The 17,386-nt window shown below is 53.5% G+C and overlaps 1 protein-coding gene across 5 annotated transcripts in view; it reads left to right on the plus strand.

Moving 5' to 3' along the window:
* Positions 1-17,386, plus strand: part of FBXO10 (F-box protein 10) — a 44,671-nt gene that overhangs the window by 9,875 nt on the left and 17,410 nt on the right. For all 5 annotated transcript variants that reach the window (XM_074994510.1, XM_074994512.1, XM_074994511.1 and 2 more), the window contains exons 2-5: positions 4,829-5,419; positions 6,532-7,386; positions 14,264-14,413; positions 16,567-16,703. In XM_074994510.1, the coding sequence (XP_074850611.1) occupies positions 4,832-5,419; positions 6,532-7,386; positions 14,264-14,413; positions 16,567-16,703 (1,730 nt within the window). In that variant the 5' untranslated portion in view covers positions 4,829-4,831. The remainder of the gene's footprint in view (positions 1-4,828; positions 5,420-6,531; positions 7,387-14,263; positions 14,414-16,566; positions 16,704-17,386) is intronic.

The following is a 17,386-nucleotide window of genomic DNA, read 5'->3' on the forward strand; positions in this document are numbered from 1 at the left end:
AGGAGAAGAACATTTAACAAATACAGCAACGGGCTGAAATAGAGAGAAATCATCTCAAATTCGTGGTGGAGACAGATTCCCTGGCACCATGAATCCCTGAATGCTGAGCTCAGTGTACAACACTTGAGTGCTGTCCCTGTTTCAGTGTGATATTTGTGAGATGTAAAGAGAAACTTCTGCATGGGTTCTGCACGTGCGCCAAATCCCAGTGACATCACAGGACAGGTGAACGCGTGATGGTGCAAGTTACATGGGACCCCTTGTTATGGAAGAAGTGTAATCAGCTTCACACAGCTGCCTCCTTATCCTACCAGAGAACCTTTGCTCACAGCTCGTCTGCGAACGTCCCCCAGGGCTCTTCGTGGCTAGTCCCTCACCTATGGATCTGGACACAAATGTTCCATAACATTTACAAGTGATTCTTTTACAGGCTTATTAGGTTAATTAGAGTCTACTTCAGCTCAGAAGCTGATTTCCTGTTCTCAGATCATGGAATCCAAGCCAATGAAATAATTACTTATTTTTCAAATCTGAAGCCTAATTTTAAATTTTTGGAAGGTCTAATGACTATCCCCCACTCCCTACCCCCAAATACCCTGAGATGATGAACTCAGCCTGCAGGGAATCTCCTAGGTAGCCCTGTCCCTCAGTGGAGAATGAGAAGCAGAGACAAAAGCTCCAGAACGTCATCAGCCATTCTTGGCCCCACGTCTCCTGGGCTTGGCATAGGTGTACCCATCAGTAGAGGCTCAGGAAGCTGGCTGACTCATGGCTTGGGTGGATTTCAAGTAAATCCAAAAGGTCATGATGGTTTCCCTAGTATCAGCCTTGAAGCTGTGTTTGAGTGGCTAGGCCCCAAAAGGGAAAGTCAGTCTCATAAACTGTAGTTCCTTGGTTAATACAATTGCCTCTTGGGAAGCCTCCCTCTGGCATACGCTTGGCAAGTTCACCTTAGTGCACTGTTCAGCTGTGCAGTGTGATTGTGGTTGGTTTATTTTAAAGCCCCCTGAGGGTCCCTGTTTGTTCTGTATCAGAGCGGTACTTGTGTTAGTCTGTATCTTCAAGAACAACAAGAAGTCCTGTGGCACCTTATAGACTACCAGATATTTTGGAGCATACAGTTTCGTGGGCAAAGACCCAGTAATGCTAGCCTTGCATACGACTTATACTCTGCGGTTGGGCTGGGTCCTTTTTCTCCACATGCTTCATCTCTAATGATAGTAAAGACCAATAATAAGTAGTAAAGACTAATAATAAAGTAAAATCCTCAAGACCAAATGCTGCTCTTGGTCATGCCCAGACCAGCTCTTGTCTTCAAAGCGAGCCTTTACCACAGTGGTTCTCAGTCGTGGCCCAGTCAGCACACAGCTGTGCTCCATGTGGCACCCTCAGGGCCAGATAGGCAAGATATAGTAGACTCCTGACTTACATGATTTCGACTTACATGTTACTTGCAATAGTGTGAGTCAGAACTGTGAGTGGCAGGGAGCCAGGAAACTGACCAATGCTGCTCTGCTGGTCAGTCTCCTGGCTCCTAGGAGTAGTGGGGAACCAGGACCCAGGTGGCAGCCAAGAGCCTTGCAGGAGCTGGGAGCCAGGAAACTGACCAGTGCTGCAATGGTCAGTTTCCTGGCTCAGGCGCAGCCTCCCCCTTGGTCCCGATTTGCACGAAATTTGACTTTGAGGTGGTTGCCCAGGAATGCTACCTACATGTAAGTCGGGGGTTTACCATATACGTTGGTTGGATGCAGCCTACATGCTATGTAGAGAGCGTGTCTGTTGTGAATGAGAAGGGAAGGGGTTAATCTCTTCTAAGGTAACTTGAGCCCAGCTGAGCCAGTGGGAGTGAGTGACTTTGTTTGAACTGAAACCAATCACAGTTTAGGGGGTCATTTGTCTGCTAGGGTGGGAAAGAGAAAGAGGGAGGGAGAAGGATGTCTCCCGGGCAACTGAAATGAATCCCATAAATATCCTAGCGATCTCAAAATCAGCCATAGAGGAGTAAGCAAAAGGGAAATGTATAGTTAGACATGATCAGGTTATGGTTATTTTGAATGTGGTTGGACTGGCTATCTCTGTTTTCTTGTCCTTGTTTTGCTGTCTTGCTACTCTTTTTTGTTGTTGTTGCTTTGACTTGATGTTTTCCACCTGTAACTGTGAAGCTGGATCCCAGGGAAGTATTTTCTCTATGCACAACTTCTATGCTTTATTTTCTCTTGTTTTGTGAATAAAGTAGTGTTTTTAAGCAATCAGTCTGATACCTGTGTCCTGCCAAGGGTCTGCGAATGTGTGCGCCTTGGGCTAGAAGGCCAGCTACTAACTTACAGTTCTTTGTTCTAAGCTCCCTCCAGAGGGAGCTTGGGGGTACCCCCAGGGGAAGATAAACCATGAAGACACACCTGGGAATAAGGGGTTTTTGTTCTACCTGAGTCGTGGCAGCATACCCAGCAGGGCCCAGGGGAGCTGTGACCTTGGGGAATTTTAAAGTAAAGTCTGCATATAGGTAAGGTGTGTTAAGTTTTTGTGGGCCCCCACTTTCTGCACTTGGAGTGCCAGAGTGTGGACAGAGCTCTGACAGGCTCAGGGGGGTACATAGGTTGAGAACCACTGCTTTACTGGTACCAGCACAGCCCCGCTGAGCCAGCCCTGAATGACCCGTTGTGTGAATGATCCACAGGTTGGACTAGAATCTGGCTCAGAGCCCTATGCCTGCGTCAGGGCCTTTGGGCTGGAAAAAGCAGCAGAGGCTTGTTTTTATCACTGCAGCCAGCAGGTCTGTCTCGGTGCCCATCAGGAGACGATCTCTTGTCATTTTACATCATTGCTTTGCAGAGTGCCACTGGACTTCATGCAGACCGATTGGTGCTCTCCTGATATGTACGCTCTCTTGGCAAGCCCTGGGTTTCAGTCCTTTCTTCGCTTGCTACCTTCTGCAGATGCCCCCTCCCAGACGGGTATATTCCTGCTTCCCTGAGCCCAAGCTCCTTTTCCTTCTGTGAGCGTGAGGTTCAGTGCTGCCTCTTCCTCTGCCTGGGGCATTATTGCACTGGTGGGGTCCAGAGTGCTAGTAGCCCTTTCCATCCCCTTTCTGGGCGTCCTGAAGTTGCGGTGTAGAAATGAGAAGCGATGCTTATTGCCCTGGGCATCCTGCCTGCCTGAGGTGCATTGGAAGAATGTAGTGAGCGTTCTGAGCTTCCTGGCTGTACGTCAGAGCTGTTTGTGCTGAGTTTCGGAGTGCTGCCTGGATGACGAAATCTCAGGAGCTGTCAAGCGACGGGGCTGACTAGCAGAGCCTTTAATTGAGCAGTAAGATGCAGGCTAGAGGGATAACGGAAGCGAGTGGCACACTTCCCGAACCCCGTGTGTCTCAGCACAGCAGGCACTGATCTTTTAAATATGGAGGAGGTCAAATGTCCAGCTCTGGGAGGCTCTTGCTGCTCCAGAAGATGCAGCTGTAGTCAGTAGGCGATGATCTGCCATCTACTCAAGCCTGACCACTGAGGGCCCAAGGTGTGACCTGCAGGAGCAGCCTTCCGAACCCCACAGTCCTACTCACCCAGCCAACTTAAAAACTCAACTCAGGAGAGCGGCCGGCTGTGTGGGTACCGTGCGTTTCCTCCCTGCCAGTGCTGGGTGGTGGGAGTGCTACAGGTTGGCAGTCAGAGCATGGCCAAGCCCCATGGCTGCCCTGATTCTCCCTTAGACCCGGTAGCAGCGTTCCCTGTAAGCTGAGTGCTTGAGCAGCTGCTCAGGAGGACTCAGCAGACCGCCCGCAGCCGGCAGCCTGTGTTTCTATTGGTGGTGCTCATGCAATGGTGGAAGAGAGAAGACTGACCCAGCAGGGCAGATGCAGCACAGGGGCAGGTTCAGCCTGTCCTGATTTGTGCTTTCTGCTCACTGCTTGTGTGGGATTTGCAGCAGCCCCTGCTCTGTTCCCCAAGGCCCATCTGCTGGGGACAACCTGGTCAGTGCTGTTCGGGGTGTTACACCCGTCACTTTTACGCTGGTTTGGATGGCAGAAGGGCGTTGCAGAACAACATGAAATCTGGCCGTTGGACAGGCTCCTTGTTCTGAGTAAATAGGGCAGTATTGCACATCTGTTCTTGTCAGCAAATTCAGAAACTGAGTGCATACGTCTGGGGGTGGCAGATGCTGGTGAAATGGCTTCATGGCCACTTGAAAGGTTCTCTCAAGGTTCTCTTCAGTCTTGTGCTAATAGGTCTGGCGGGCTGGAAAGCTTTTTCACTTTTAAGTAACAGCAAACTCTTTGAGACCTGGCAGCCCCAGGACCAGGAAGTTGCTGGATAGTCAATTATTCTGGGTAATAGAGAGCTATAGGTAGCAATGCGTAACACCAATGAAAAGCAAGATTAGGAGTTAAGAAACAGACAGAAATGTATGCTGAGTACTTTATTTAGCAGCAATGGTACCATGTAACCAGACTGCATTTGCTGTACTGATTTGTATTTACTTTCAGTGTACTGGACTTATGGAAAAAGTAACTAAATTGCATTTCTGGTTAAAATGCCGGTTCTTTGAGAGTTGCGGAGGATAGAACGCAAGTGAAGACTGAGTTTACTGTACTAGATTCTCTCGGGAAGAAGGCTCACCAGGCTGCAGCTGCCAGCGGCGGTGACAGCCTGCTGGAAGAGTCAGAACAGGGAAAGGGAGAAGTGGGAGGATGGATACTAAGACCCCAGGATGCCCCAGATTTTCAGGTGCCCTACACAGCTGTGTGTGCTGCGTAGGCCTAAGGATGGCCCTGGTCAGAGAGCGAACAAATGCCTACATCTGACTAATGCCTGTCTTTGTGTCCCTTCGCTGCTAGGTGATGATGGAGATCAGTGGTCTCCCGGTGGAGCTGTGGCGCCTGATTTTATCCTACTTGCACCTGCCTGACCTCGGCCGCTGCAGCCTGGTTTGCAAGGCCTGGTATGAGCTGATCCTCAGCCTGGATAACACCCGATGGCGCCAGCTGTGCCTGGGCTGCACTGAGTGCAGACACCCCAATTGGCCCAACCAGCCGGAGGTGGAGCCCCCGTCCTGGCGGGAAGCCTTCAAGCAGCATTACATTGCCTCCAAAACGTGGACCAAGAATGCCCAGGACTTCGAGTCTTCTACCTGCTTCTACGTGTTCCGAAGGAGGAAGGACCGCCATGTTCTCCATGTTGGGCAGGGCTGTGAGTTCGAAACCTTCCGGGCTGCCTTGGCCTCGGCCAGCGCCTACGACCGGGTCGTGCTGCTGCCAGGGGTGTACGAGGAGCAGAGCGAGATCCCACTCAAGGTGCCAGTGGAGATTGTGGGGCAGGGGAAGCTGGGAGACGTGGCCCTGCTTGTCAGCATCGACCAGCACTGCCCCACTGCTCGCCTGTGCAACCTGGTCTTGATGCCAGCCTGGTTCACCCCCGTCGTGTACAAGGTGGGTCCGGATCTTGTCACAAAGTCTCGGTCTTGGGCACCCGGTGCGGCCGTGGGTGGTGATCAGGGTGGGCCGATGCTGCGGCAGTAGTGAGCGGTCACTGGCGCATGACCCCGGGGTCTCACTGGTCACCACAGCTGGGTTTGGGGAAGAGCCGTCCTCCATCCTGGGTCCGGTCAGCAGGGGCTTGGGTGGGTTCCTGCCTTCCTCCGAAGTGTGGAGTGTGGGAATGTGGTGGGTCTCTGCAACCTAGGTCTGGTCCCTGCCATCACCTTGCTACGGGGGCTGGGCACCTCGCCCCTTCCTGTTGTCTGCCTGCAGCACACAACAGCCCAGTCCCCTGAGGGCTGCGGTGATGCTGGTTGTTGGACACGGTGGCCGTACTGCTGGGTGCTGGTTGTGCTCTGCGATATACAGAAGGTCAGGCAGGTCCTTCTGGCCATCAGCTCCATCACGCTCTTTCCTGCCTGGAGGGTGCGCATGCAGGATCTCGTTCATGCTCCTTTTTAGTAGTGTTATCTCGGGCTTAGAGGAATCCACGGTTATTTTAAAAATATTTGAATTATCAAGCTTATTTAACTTAACTGCTTCAAGGGCCTCGCCACTGCCCACCTCTTCCTGCCCCCCTTTCCCAGCACCCCACACACTCTCTCCTCCCCACAGAACCTCTCTAGTGCTGCACGCCAGCTGGTCGTGGGAGGCGGGGGGAGAGGGAGGGGTCCTGGTCAGCAGGGTCCACTGGTGGGCAGGAGGAACCCAGGGGGAGACGGGAGCCTGATGTGGTGGCTCCCCTACCAATTTTCCTCATGGGCGCTCCTGCCCTGGAGCCCTACAGCCTCTGCGCCTGCGTGCTGGGGTGGGGCAGCTGCAGCCTGCCCTGCTCTCTAGAACTGCCAAGGTAAGTGCCCTAGTTGGGGCAATGAAATGGACGGACTCTTCGCGTGGAGGCCCACGAGTGTCCCGTACCATGAGTGACGTGAGAGGCCACTGCTGTGTGCCAGGGGTGTGGACGGGGGAGGAGAGTTACCTTCAGGAAGTGTAACGGGACATAATGGTGTCTCCAGGAACATTCGTTATCTTTGTAATTACATTGGCTCCTCGTTATTTTGCAGACGACTTCTGGCCACGTCCAGTTGGACAACTGCAACTTTGAGAATGGGCAGCTGCAGGTCCACGCCCCGGGGACGTGCCAGGTGAAGTTCTGCACCTTCACTCAGTCCAGCCTCCATTTCCACAGCGTGGCCCTGGGGCTCCTGGAACACTGCGAGTTTGTTGGCAGCGAAAATGCCTCGGTCACCATCGAGGGCCTCCCCTCTTCGGAGAGGAACTGGGCCTGTAGACACCTGACCACACTGGCCAAGTCCCACTCCGTGTTGTCCCAGCCAGCCGACCCTGCGCTGTGCAATGTGGTGAGGTGGGACAGCTGGGGCGGCCCCCCAGCAAGGACCGTAAGGACCTGCGAGATTGTGGTGGGTGGGGACCAAAGTTTACTTCCTGCTTCCAAGACTCAGCTGGTGCGTGAAAAAGCAGGCGAGGAGGAGGTGGAAGTCAACAGCAGCCCTTATCCAGCAAAGGAGGGGGAAGCCATGACCCTGGAGGCTGACTCCAGTGACAGTGAGCTAAGCACAAGCAGCGAGAACGAGGCAGATGACCGGTCCACGTACGGACTCTCCTACCGGGCCCACGGGCTGAGCCATATGTTGGCACAAGTGATCCACAGCCGGCCGCAAACCAGTGGGCTCACCACCCTGCAGCGGGACCTGGAGCTCAGGACTCTGGAGCAGGAGCTGCAGAGGGACAAGGAGGCCCAGGCTCTTGCCAGCTCCCTGCAAGGGTGCCTCATTCAGAAGTGCCTGTTCCGGGATGGGAAAGGTGGGGTCTTTGTCTGCTCGCAAGGGCGAGCCAGGCTGGAAGGGAGCGTCTTCAGGGACCTGACCTACGCCGTGCGGTGCATACAGAACAGCAAGGTGCTGTGCTGGCTGGTAACAAAACTCCCCCTTGCTGCAAAGGCCCCCCTCACGGGGTGTCAGTCAACTGATCCCATGGGCCACCTTGTTAACCAGCTTCATGCTGTCCCTGCACTAAAAGTGGGGTGCTACCAAAGCACTTAGTTGTCCCCTCCGGTACCCTCTCAGATCAAGCCATAGACCCCCCAGTGCTATTGGTTCTGGATGCAGTTGACTCCAGCTGCAAAGTTAGCAGCTCACCCGATAGAGACCCCTTTAAAAATGTGGTGCTAAGCGTCAGCATTTCCAAGTCTATCCTGTGAACGAGCCCAGGGGCTAGCAATATGGGAACACAGGCACTGCCAGACTAGCTCAGTCCTTCTAGCCCAGTGTCCTGCTGCTGACAAGAGCTGGCTTCATGGGAAGGTGCAGGAAACAGCAGCAGGTAACGAGGAAGTAACCTGCCCCAAGAGAGGATTCCTTCCCAGCCTCCTGCAGAGGAAGACTGAAACATAAAGGTTTATGCCCCTGGATCAGCGTAGATTTGGGAAGTGGCCCAGTGCTCTATGAATGCTAAAGAGCTCACAGCTCCTGAAAAATAAACCTCCCCTCAGGAAGGGTCTGGGAAATGAAATCGACACAAAAAATTCAGACTCTCAGGAAGATCCTTCCTGGCTGGGAGAGCTAGTGGAGGGATGCAGGTGTGAAGGATACAGGGAGGGTAAGATTCCTGATGCTCTTAACTATTCATACCCTTACTTTCAGTGCCTGGCTGCCCCTGCTCTGAAAGGTAGGTGTACCGTTCTCGCTGTAACTGTTTGTCTCAAGTGAAACAAGTTTGCCCTGGTTCCTGTGACTAGTTTTTGATCCAAACTGTTCAACCCCTAGTTGACCTGAAATTCAGCGGTTCACTGTAGACACCATGTGCAGCAGATACTTATCCCTACAGCAGTGCACAGGACAGGTGAACATCTCAGTGGTAGCCCTTAGCTCCTGGCAGGTCACAGCTTCTGGCTGGGACAAGAGGTCTCTGCATACGCTGGGGTGATGTCAGACGTCTCGGCCACATGCTTGGAACTCTCTCTTTCTTAGCAGTCAGGACCTGGGAAGGGCACATGAACTCAACTGAGCGGCCACTTTAGACATTTGGAGAAAGGCTCCTGCAGGCTGATAGGGTCTGCTGGGAAAGTGCTTCTTACAGACATGCTGAAGAGCCAACTTGGGTATCAGTAGAGACTTCTCCAATGTTTGCAATGAAAAAAGTATTCCTGGGAATTCTGTGGTGATGGAAGACTTTGACCCAGTGAGAGCTGATGCTGTTTTAGACTGAGTATGGGTAAGTAGCTAGGACATCATTGAAGAACTGGTTGTAGAGGACATCCTGGGTTCAGATGATTTGTATAATTCTGTTTCACTGGAAGGCTAAACAACAATAGGTCTATAGCAAAGGACCTGGATTTCAAAAGGGAAGCTCTAAAATGTTAGGGGAATTAGGGAAGTGAACTGGATTGAAGAACTCCAAGGATCTGAAGGTAGAGGAGGTTTGGAATTAGTTTCTCCAGTTTGGACTTAAAGTATTGGAAACCTGTGTCCCAAGCCAGGGGAAGAATTCAGAGCGAAGGGCTGCAAACCAAACTGGAGGAACAAGCATCAAAGACAGGTGATTACAAGGAAACAGAAAACCTTCAAGGAACGGGAGATGGGACAGATCAGCAAGGAAAGCTACTCTTGGCGGGCTGCAAGTGTAGGGGGGAAGTGAGACCTGCCAAGAGCCAAGTAGAGCTGGACTTTGCTAGGGAATTAAAACCAACAGTAAAAAGTCATATAAATAAAAAGGAAAAAAAAAGGAAGCAGTGTGGCAAAGGGAATGGGGTGGAGATTAAAGATGATTTAGGCCTGGCTCAGCATCTAAATAAATACTTTGCTTCAGTTTTTAATAAGGGCCATGAGGTGCTTGGGGACGGTGGCCTATAAAAGCCAGGATATGGAATCACACACATTTGCGATGAAACACAAACTCAAACAGTTTACTGGGACCAGTTTACGAGCCCTGGATAATCTCTATCCAAGACCACTAAAGGAATGGGTATGTGAAATTACAAGCCCAATAATCAGGAGTTTTCATGAATCTGTAAATTCAGGGACACATACCCTCTGACTGACATATTGCTAATATAGTACCTTGATTTTAAAAATGGAGGAAAAAGGTGATATGGAAAACTACAAACCTGTAAGTTTGACTTCAGTTACATGCGAGGTCTGAGAACACATTCTGGAAGTGAGAGTAGGTAAGGACATAGAGGGAGAAGAAAATTGAGTTAAAGATGGTGTCAGCTCACCTGTATCTCTGTGAGACTATCCCAGTTTTTACACACAGGAAATGCAGTAGATTTATATGACCTGGATTTCAATAGGTGATACAATTCCAGAATTCAAGTATTGTGGTTTTCATTTCTTTGTCCAAAACTTGGTTTTCTGGGGGCGGGGGGAAGTGGGAATTCCAACCTTCCCAACTCCACAACATTAAGAAGCATACATTTTTGTAGGCTTTAGGTGTCCCACAGAAACATCAACTGTTCCTGGATGCTGGCCAGTAGCAGGCTGCTTTTAGGCAAGTATTTCAGAGGCTTTCTGCAAGCAACCAGAACACGCTTCAAGTAAACCAGTACGCTGGATAAAAATCTAAATCAATCCCTTGTCACTGAGTAAAAGGGAGGAGCAAATCCACATGAGAGAGAATGGTGGAGACCTCCTTAAAGAGAGAAGGAAGTAAGGCCACAGAATTGGCTTTTGCGGAAGGTGAACTGTCAACAGCTTTCCGTGTCTGCTGAATTATGGAATGCATGTCGGGGTCCACCTTTTGACCCAGCTGCAAACAGGCCTCTGCCCTCTTGCAGAGAGAAGGAACTTAGTCTTGTGGGCTTTTTCTTGGCCTGTCATCTGAGACCATTTGCTGCCAGTTCATTTTCTGCCACACTGGCTTGCTTTGAGTTGATTGCCACTCCCCATTCAGTTTGCCCTGTCCTAGCACGGCTCGTGGAGAGCCTGTGTAAGGCTAGCAACCAGCATGGCTGGTGAAATGGGTGAAATCTTTTAGCTTTAGAACTTGAGCTGTGCAGTATAATCCCCACCCCGTTTCCTATTATGAAGGAGCTGCAACGACATGATTTGTGGCTAAGAGCGCTTACTCCTTATCCCAGCTGGAGGCAGCCAGGACATGTTTGCAGCTGAAAGCCTTCTATCGTGTACACAGAGCTCTGAGTAACAGGAAGGGTCTGCTTTAAGGCAGGGACATTCAAAGGGAAAACACTTGTGAATGGTTTGTGCTTTGTTCATGCCGCGGGGAAGGTTTGGTGGAGGAATCTGGCTGTTGATAGGGAGGTGACAATGGTTCTCACCCCATTTCTGGGTTTGATGGGGCTTGCAAACCAGGGAGCAGGCCCGGTGGTGCCAAGGGAATCTGGCCAGGTTCTGTGCTGGGTCAGTGGGTGCAGCTGGAGTCTTTTCCCATTTCCAGTCGCAGAGATTCATCTGGTGGAGTGACGCTGGGGGCAGTTCCCTAGCAGCATAGGGGGCGCGGCTGTTATCAGCCCCGTTATAGTACCTAGTTACGTATTGTGGTGCAATGCAGGATAGCCCACGGTGCTATGGGTGGGGTGAGGAATGAAGTAGCATCTGTCCCTTGTCCTTCGATTAATGATTGTTTCTTCACTGCCTGACACTATAGCAGGGAGGAACCAAGGGGCTGAGCCAATGGCCACTGAAATCAGTGGGATCAGCTCCGTTGACTCTCCTGGGCGTTGGATCGGAGCCCAGCCAGCAAAGCCCCTGAGCAAGGTGCGCTGCTTTAAGTATTGCTGGGGAAGCCCACAGGCAGGGGCTGTGCTCAGTTAGCTCACAGCATAGGTCACCCTGAGCAGGGCTGGGCAGTGCACCGAGCGCTTGGCCTCTGCAGCAGGGCAGTGGGGAGCAACCAGCCTTGCCTGCCAGCGCCACGTTTAATTAACAGATGGAATGAAGCACCTTTCCACAGACAGCCACTAAAGGAAGTGTTGTTTAATTACTGTCTGAACCGTTGCTGTCCATTGGAGTGGGCCTGCGCAAAAGCAATTGGTAGATTATTTCTTTCTGTTAATCAGATGGAGGGTGAAGGGTTTGTGTGACTGGAGAGAATTAAATACCAGAAGTGCAGGAATACTAAACTACTTGTTTGCTTTAAAACATGCGGTGATGATAAGGTCATTGGCTTTGACTCTGCTGCCAGGGTCATTCCACAGCTAGAAGCCAGGTCGTTTGCCTGCCGTGTCCTCTTGCTCAGTCGATGTGCCAGGCCAGGTTCTGGACGGCTGTAAGCAGGCACTGCTTGTTAGTGCGGTGGAGCCCGCTTCTATCAGGTCCGTGACTGAGCATCTAACTTCAGGGTAGCTCGTGATAGCAGTGTCCTAGGCAAACATTATTCTAATTTCTGCTTTGTAGCCTGAGCTTGCAATCACCTTGCCCTGGGCGAGAGGCGGCTGATGAATGCCCGTTGAGTGATTCCCTGGTTTGCAGAGCTGTGCTTGGCTGCCTCTCATGAGATCAGTTACCATAGTGTGGCTCTGCTGTAGTTAACACTAGCCCACATGTGGTTAAAGTCCATGAAATGTAATCTAGAGCACTGAGAAGGCACTAGAGGAGAGTGCGGGTGAGAAATACTGGTGCAAGCCTAAAGGGTAGCACCTTGTATTCCAGGCTATTCATTCCTGCCTTTGTTGGGCATGAGGTGGGGCCTCTTACCCCTCCAGCCTCGCCTCTCCTGCCCCATCAGCACCTCCCACCTGGAAGACTGAAGCCATCAGATGACGGGAGCCAGGAAGCCACCACATATGAGCCACGGTTCCAGCATCGCAAGCGCTGTGCAGGCCGCCTCACGTGGCGACTCCATCCTCATGCTCAGCACACCAGCGCTTTGGTCGGGAGCGATTTGTGGCTCCACAGCCCCACTCAGATCTCTGTCTCCCTCTGTGCTGGGGCGAGGAGAAGAGTGTGTGCACCATGTTCCCCTCGCAGTGTTGCTTCCAGAGTTACAGCTCTGCTAGGCTGAGGCCAGTAGCCGCCATGATGCCAGAATTGGGGTCTGGCCTTCCATCTCCCCACCCTGACCTGGTGCACGCCCTGCGACTGATCCATTAGCATGGGGTGAGAGGGACAGACCCACAAGAAAGACCGAGCAGCAATGGAGTAACTGAGAATCAGGCTTTTCCAAAGAGAGTCCATTAAGATATTATTATTGCAAGGGGGGAAGGAATGTCAACAATATCTAGCTCTTGCCATCAGTACCTCTCCCAGCACTTTCCGAAGGAGAGCAGCAGCATTATCCCCATTTTACAGGTGGGGAAATGGAGGCAGAGGGCAGGAAAGTGATTGCCCAAAGTCACCAGCTGAGCTGGGAGTACAGCGCAGGTTTGCAGGTCCCATGCCAGTGCTCTTCACACTAGGCAGCATCTGCCATCCATTGGCATCCTGGAGGCCTGCAGGGGACTGCCTGGCAAGGAGACTGAGTCAAACCCTAATCCACAGGTGTGGGACGTGTGTCTCAGTGGTATGGCCGTGGCTGCTGTGGGGAAGTAGGGAACAGCTGACAGTAATGAGAGAGGTGGATAGAAAGAAATTCACAGTAAGGACCTTAAAACCTGGGCGTGACAGGGAATGTGCGGCCCGGGGATGTTAGCCCCTGGTAATGAGCTGGTCCGTCCGCTATGAGAGCAGATACTGACAGCCACCCAAGGGAGTCAGGTGCCCAACGCCTGGTGAAAATCAAGGCGTGGTTGCCAGCTCTTGGGATTTCACTGAGTCTCACTCTTTGGTGGCTTTTTCCCCTCAAGCCTCACTTGTGGGCGTCCCGGGGTGACGTGGCTCCTGCTCTCATTTTAAAAAATACGTCATGAGCCCTCAGTGATGGCGGGTTTGCATGCGGCCCGTCCTCACGGCTCCAAACACGGCAGGAATGAGGCTCTGGAACAGCCTCCCCAGGAGATCAGGGTCGGGGGACACCAGCTCTAATACTTCTCTTGAGGAGTTCAGAATCACAGAACACTAGAACTGGAAGGGCCCTCATGGCAGGACCAGGCACCATCCAGAGCATCCCTGACAGCCGTGTGCCTAACCTGCTCCGGAGTGTCTCCAGCGATGGAGGTCCCACAACCCCCTAGGCAACCTGGTCCAGTGCTTGCCCACCCTAAGGCCCAGCCTACCCTCCCTTGCTGCAGTTTAGCTCCCTTGTGGAGGGGAGGGGATGGAGGCTGCCTACAATGGCGTGCAGCCATCAGCAGCTACAGTAGCAAATGTGCCCGTCGGCTGGCGATGGGAGGTGAGCTGAGGAGGGCTCTGCATGACTACAGAGATCTTCCCAGGCGTCTGGCTGACGGGTCTCACTGCCGTGCTCAGGCGCCAACTAATTGCCACGTTCGGTTGGGAGGAATTCTCCCTAGGCCAGAGTGGCAGAGAGCCTGGCGGTTTTCGCCGTACTCTCTAGGCCGGTCCCCCGGTCACGTGCTGGTTTGAACTCGGCAGTGGTGGAGTCTGTCACGCAAAGTCTTTAAATCCTGATTGGAGGAGGTTGGAGACTGCCAGAGGTCGGGATCTGGTACAGGGGAGGGTGAATGAGGGCCTGTGGCCTGTGATGGGCAGGAGGTTGGACAAGAGGATCACGATGGCCCCTTCTGACCTAAATGTCTGTGAATCTAGTGACTGTCTTGGCAGCAGGACACAGAATGTGACGCTGCTGGTAGCGGAAGACAGTGAGAGTTTTCCATGTCCTAGGGACGTGGAGGCATGGGGAGGTTAACCCGGCTTTTCCTATGAGGTGTCTTCTCCAGAGCAAACAGACTAACAACGCTGCTTCTGCTCTGCTCCGTAGATCATCATGCTGAAGAACGACATTCACCACTGCAAAGCATCAGGGATATTTCTGCGGCTGGCAGCCGGCGGTCTGATCGCAGACAACAACGTCCATTCCAACAGCGAGGCGGGGGTGGACATCCGGAAGGGAGCCAACCCGCTGATACTGGTATGTGTGTTCCCTCCCCTCCCTCTGCCCGAGGCACTGGCTGAGCTGCCCAGGAGACTCACGCTGGCCTTGGACTCTCAGAGGCTTCTGTCTCCTTGCCCCAAGTGTAAGCCGTCGGGGCTCTTCGGTGGTGAACTCGGCCTCCCTCTGCTTCAGAGGGTCGAGTGTCCTTCAGCACTGCCCTGGTGGATGGGGGCAAACAGGCTGTCGAGCTGTTTAAATAATCCCTGAGTGCAGGGGTGACTGGTGGGGGGAATCTGGGGGGGCCCACCAGACACGTGATCCCGCCCCAACTCAGGGAAGGGCTGAAACAGCCCCTTTCCCTGCTCCAGCTCTGCCCCCTCCCTATCTCTTGCCTGACCTCGTTCTGCCCCACCTCTTTGCCTCAGCATGCTGCTGCCAGGCTGCCTAAGCATCTGCGGGCCAACTCCCAGGCTGGACAGCATTGCTGTTACCTATTAAACGGTGTTAGTCCAGTGCCAGCCAGAGGTCTGAGTCACGACTGGGACCCCCTTGTGCTGGGTGCTGTCCCAACACTGCTTCCAATCTGTGCAGGCCCTAGCCCCAGCCTGGGCAACAGCCCTGCCCCAGGGCAGCTTTCAAGGCCAGTGTTTTGCAACTCTGCCACAGGCTGAGCAGCCAACAGCTCTCATTGCTCTCAGCCGGGAGAGGGGAATCCCCATTGCTCTCAGCTGGGGTGGGGGGGGATCCCCATTGCTCTCAGCTGGGCTGGGGGGGGATCCCCATTGCTCTCAGCTGGGGTGTGGAGGGGAATCCCCATTGCTCTCAGCTGGGCTGGGGGGGGATCCCCATTGCTCTCAGCTGGGGTGGGGGGGGATCCCCATTGCTCTCAGCTGGGCTGGGGGGGAATCTCCATTGCTCTCAGCTGGGGTGTGGAGGGGAATCCCCATTGCTCTCAGCTGGGCTGGGGGGGAATCTCCATTGCTCTCAGCTGGGGTGTGGAGGGGAATCCCCATTGCTCTCAGCTGGGGTGGGGGGGGGGGGAATCTCCATTGCTCTCAGCCAGGGAGAGGGGAATCCCCATTGCTCTCAGCTGGGGTGGGGGGGGGTGGGAATCTCCATTGCTCTCAGCCAGGGAGAGGGGGATCCCCATTGCTCTCAGCTGGGGTGGGGGAATCCCCATTGCTGTCAGTGGGGGCTGCTGCACACTGAGAACATCTGCCCTGGGGCACTTCTGTCCTTCCCTTGCTGGCCGGTCTGCCCAGGACCAGCTCAGAGCTGGCTGCTCTCCTGTTGCCGCACTCTGACCACTCTCTGGTCTATGGGGCTGGGGGTGACCACTGGGGTTTTCTCCTCTGTTGGCCTGTGAAGACCACCCTCTGCCCAACAGACACATCACAGAGACTCCCTGCCCAGCATGGCACCTAGCTGTGTGTCCACAAGTAGGCGAGGGACTGAGTAGGCAGGAGGACCCCAGACCTGTCCAGGGGCAGGACCCAGGGGCAGGGTAGGGCAGGGCGAGAGTGGCTGCAATGCTGCTGGGGCAGCTGGGTCTGCATGGGGGGATGGGGAGTGTGTGTGGCCCCAGTTGTTCCCAGGTGGTAGATCCAGCATCTGTTAATAGGCAGTAAGCTGAATGCAGGCAGGAGAGGTACTTTCTTACAGCACGTCCCATTAACCTGTGGAACTCACTGCCCAAGGGATGTTGTGGAGGTCAAAGGTATGACTGAGCTCAGAAGAGAATTCAGTCCAGCCCTGGAAGACAGGCCCATCATGGCGAGGGGTGTAACTCCAGGCTCTGGGTGTCTGTAGCCTCTGACGGCCAGAACAGGGATCGGGAGATGGGAGGGATCCCTTGATGAGTCCCTGCTCTGGTCACTTCACCTAGGGCAGCTGGTTCTGGCCACGGTTGGACACTGGATTAGATGGACCTTTGGTCTGACCCAGTGTGGCAGTTAGCGTTATTTCAGTGAACACTAAATTGATGCAGGAAAACGAGAAGCGGCGCAGGGCTTCGGTCCATGGAAAGGTTTTCCTTTGTGTGACCCCTCCTGGCAGCTGCTCCGCTGTCCACGTTCCTCTCCGCACCAGCTGCCCAGCTCTCCACTGCACACACCCATCGCTTGCCTCTCTGAGTGATCTCTCCTTCTTTTCCCTTTATTCTCTCCACATGTGTGTAAATAAAACCGCAGTGTAATAGGATCCACAGTGGCCTTCGCTCAGGCATCGTTGTCCTTGGCAACGGAAAAGGCATCATCCGTAGCAATCAGATCTACGGGAACAAAGAAGCTGGCATTTATATTCTGTATAATGGGAACCCCATTGTGAGGTATGGTATTAAGCAATGACCTCGTGGGCTCGCTCCCTCCTGCATGCCTTTTGTTTCTGAGCCTCCTCCCCGAGGGCAGGAGCAGAAGTGGCAAGTCCTGGGGCTTAGCTGTGGCTGCCCTGGTGTCCCAGCTGCCGCGAGGTGCACTTTGCCAAGGCAGGCGTTTGGTTTCGGAGGGGGAGGGGCATTGTTCAGAGGAGGGGCAATGGCAGAGCAGCGCTGGCCCTGGGCTCAGAGGTGGGAGTCCATCGGTTGACAAACGCACTTCCCAGTCTGGTTCGTCTTCCTGCTGCGAGTCTTTCCAGCAGCACGTTTCTTTTTCCATGCGCCGACCACAGCCACTCCGTTTGCAATAGGAGCCCGAGAGCCTGGCAGGTTCCCTTGTGCCCGACGTCATTCTTGGCGTTGGTTCTTACTCTGCCTACATGCGGCGCAGTGCTCCGAGCTGGGAGGGTGCAGTGTGCGCTGCTTTCCTGGGTATCTCCCAGCTGTACAGCGTGGGGAGTGTATCAGGGGCTAGTCCATGCTGGGCCCAGCCCAGGTTCAGGGCAGAATCACCCCTACATGCCACAGATGCCAAGGCCAACAGGAACCGCTGTCATCGTCCTGTCTGACGCTGGCCATGTTCTGCACTCTCTGCCTGCCTGTCGACTCCCCCTCGTGCACTGGCAGCCCAGCCACGA

This window comes from Carettochelys insculpta, chromosome 5 (genome assembly GCF_033958435.1).
Source record: "Carettochelys insculpta isolate YL-2023 chromosome 5, ASM3395843v1, whole genome shotgun sequence".
NCBI classification, from domain to species: Eukaryota; Metazoa; Chordata; order Testudines; family Carettochelyidae; genus Carettochelys; species Carettochelys insculpta.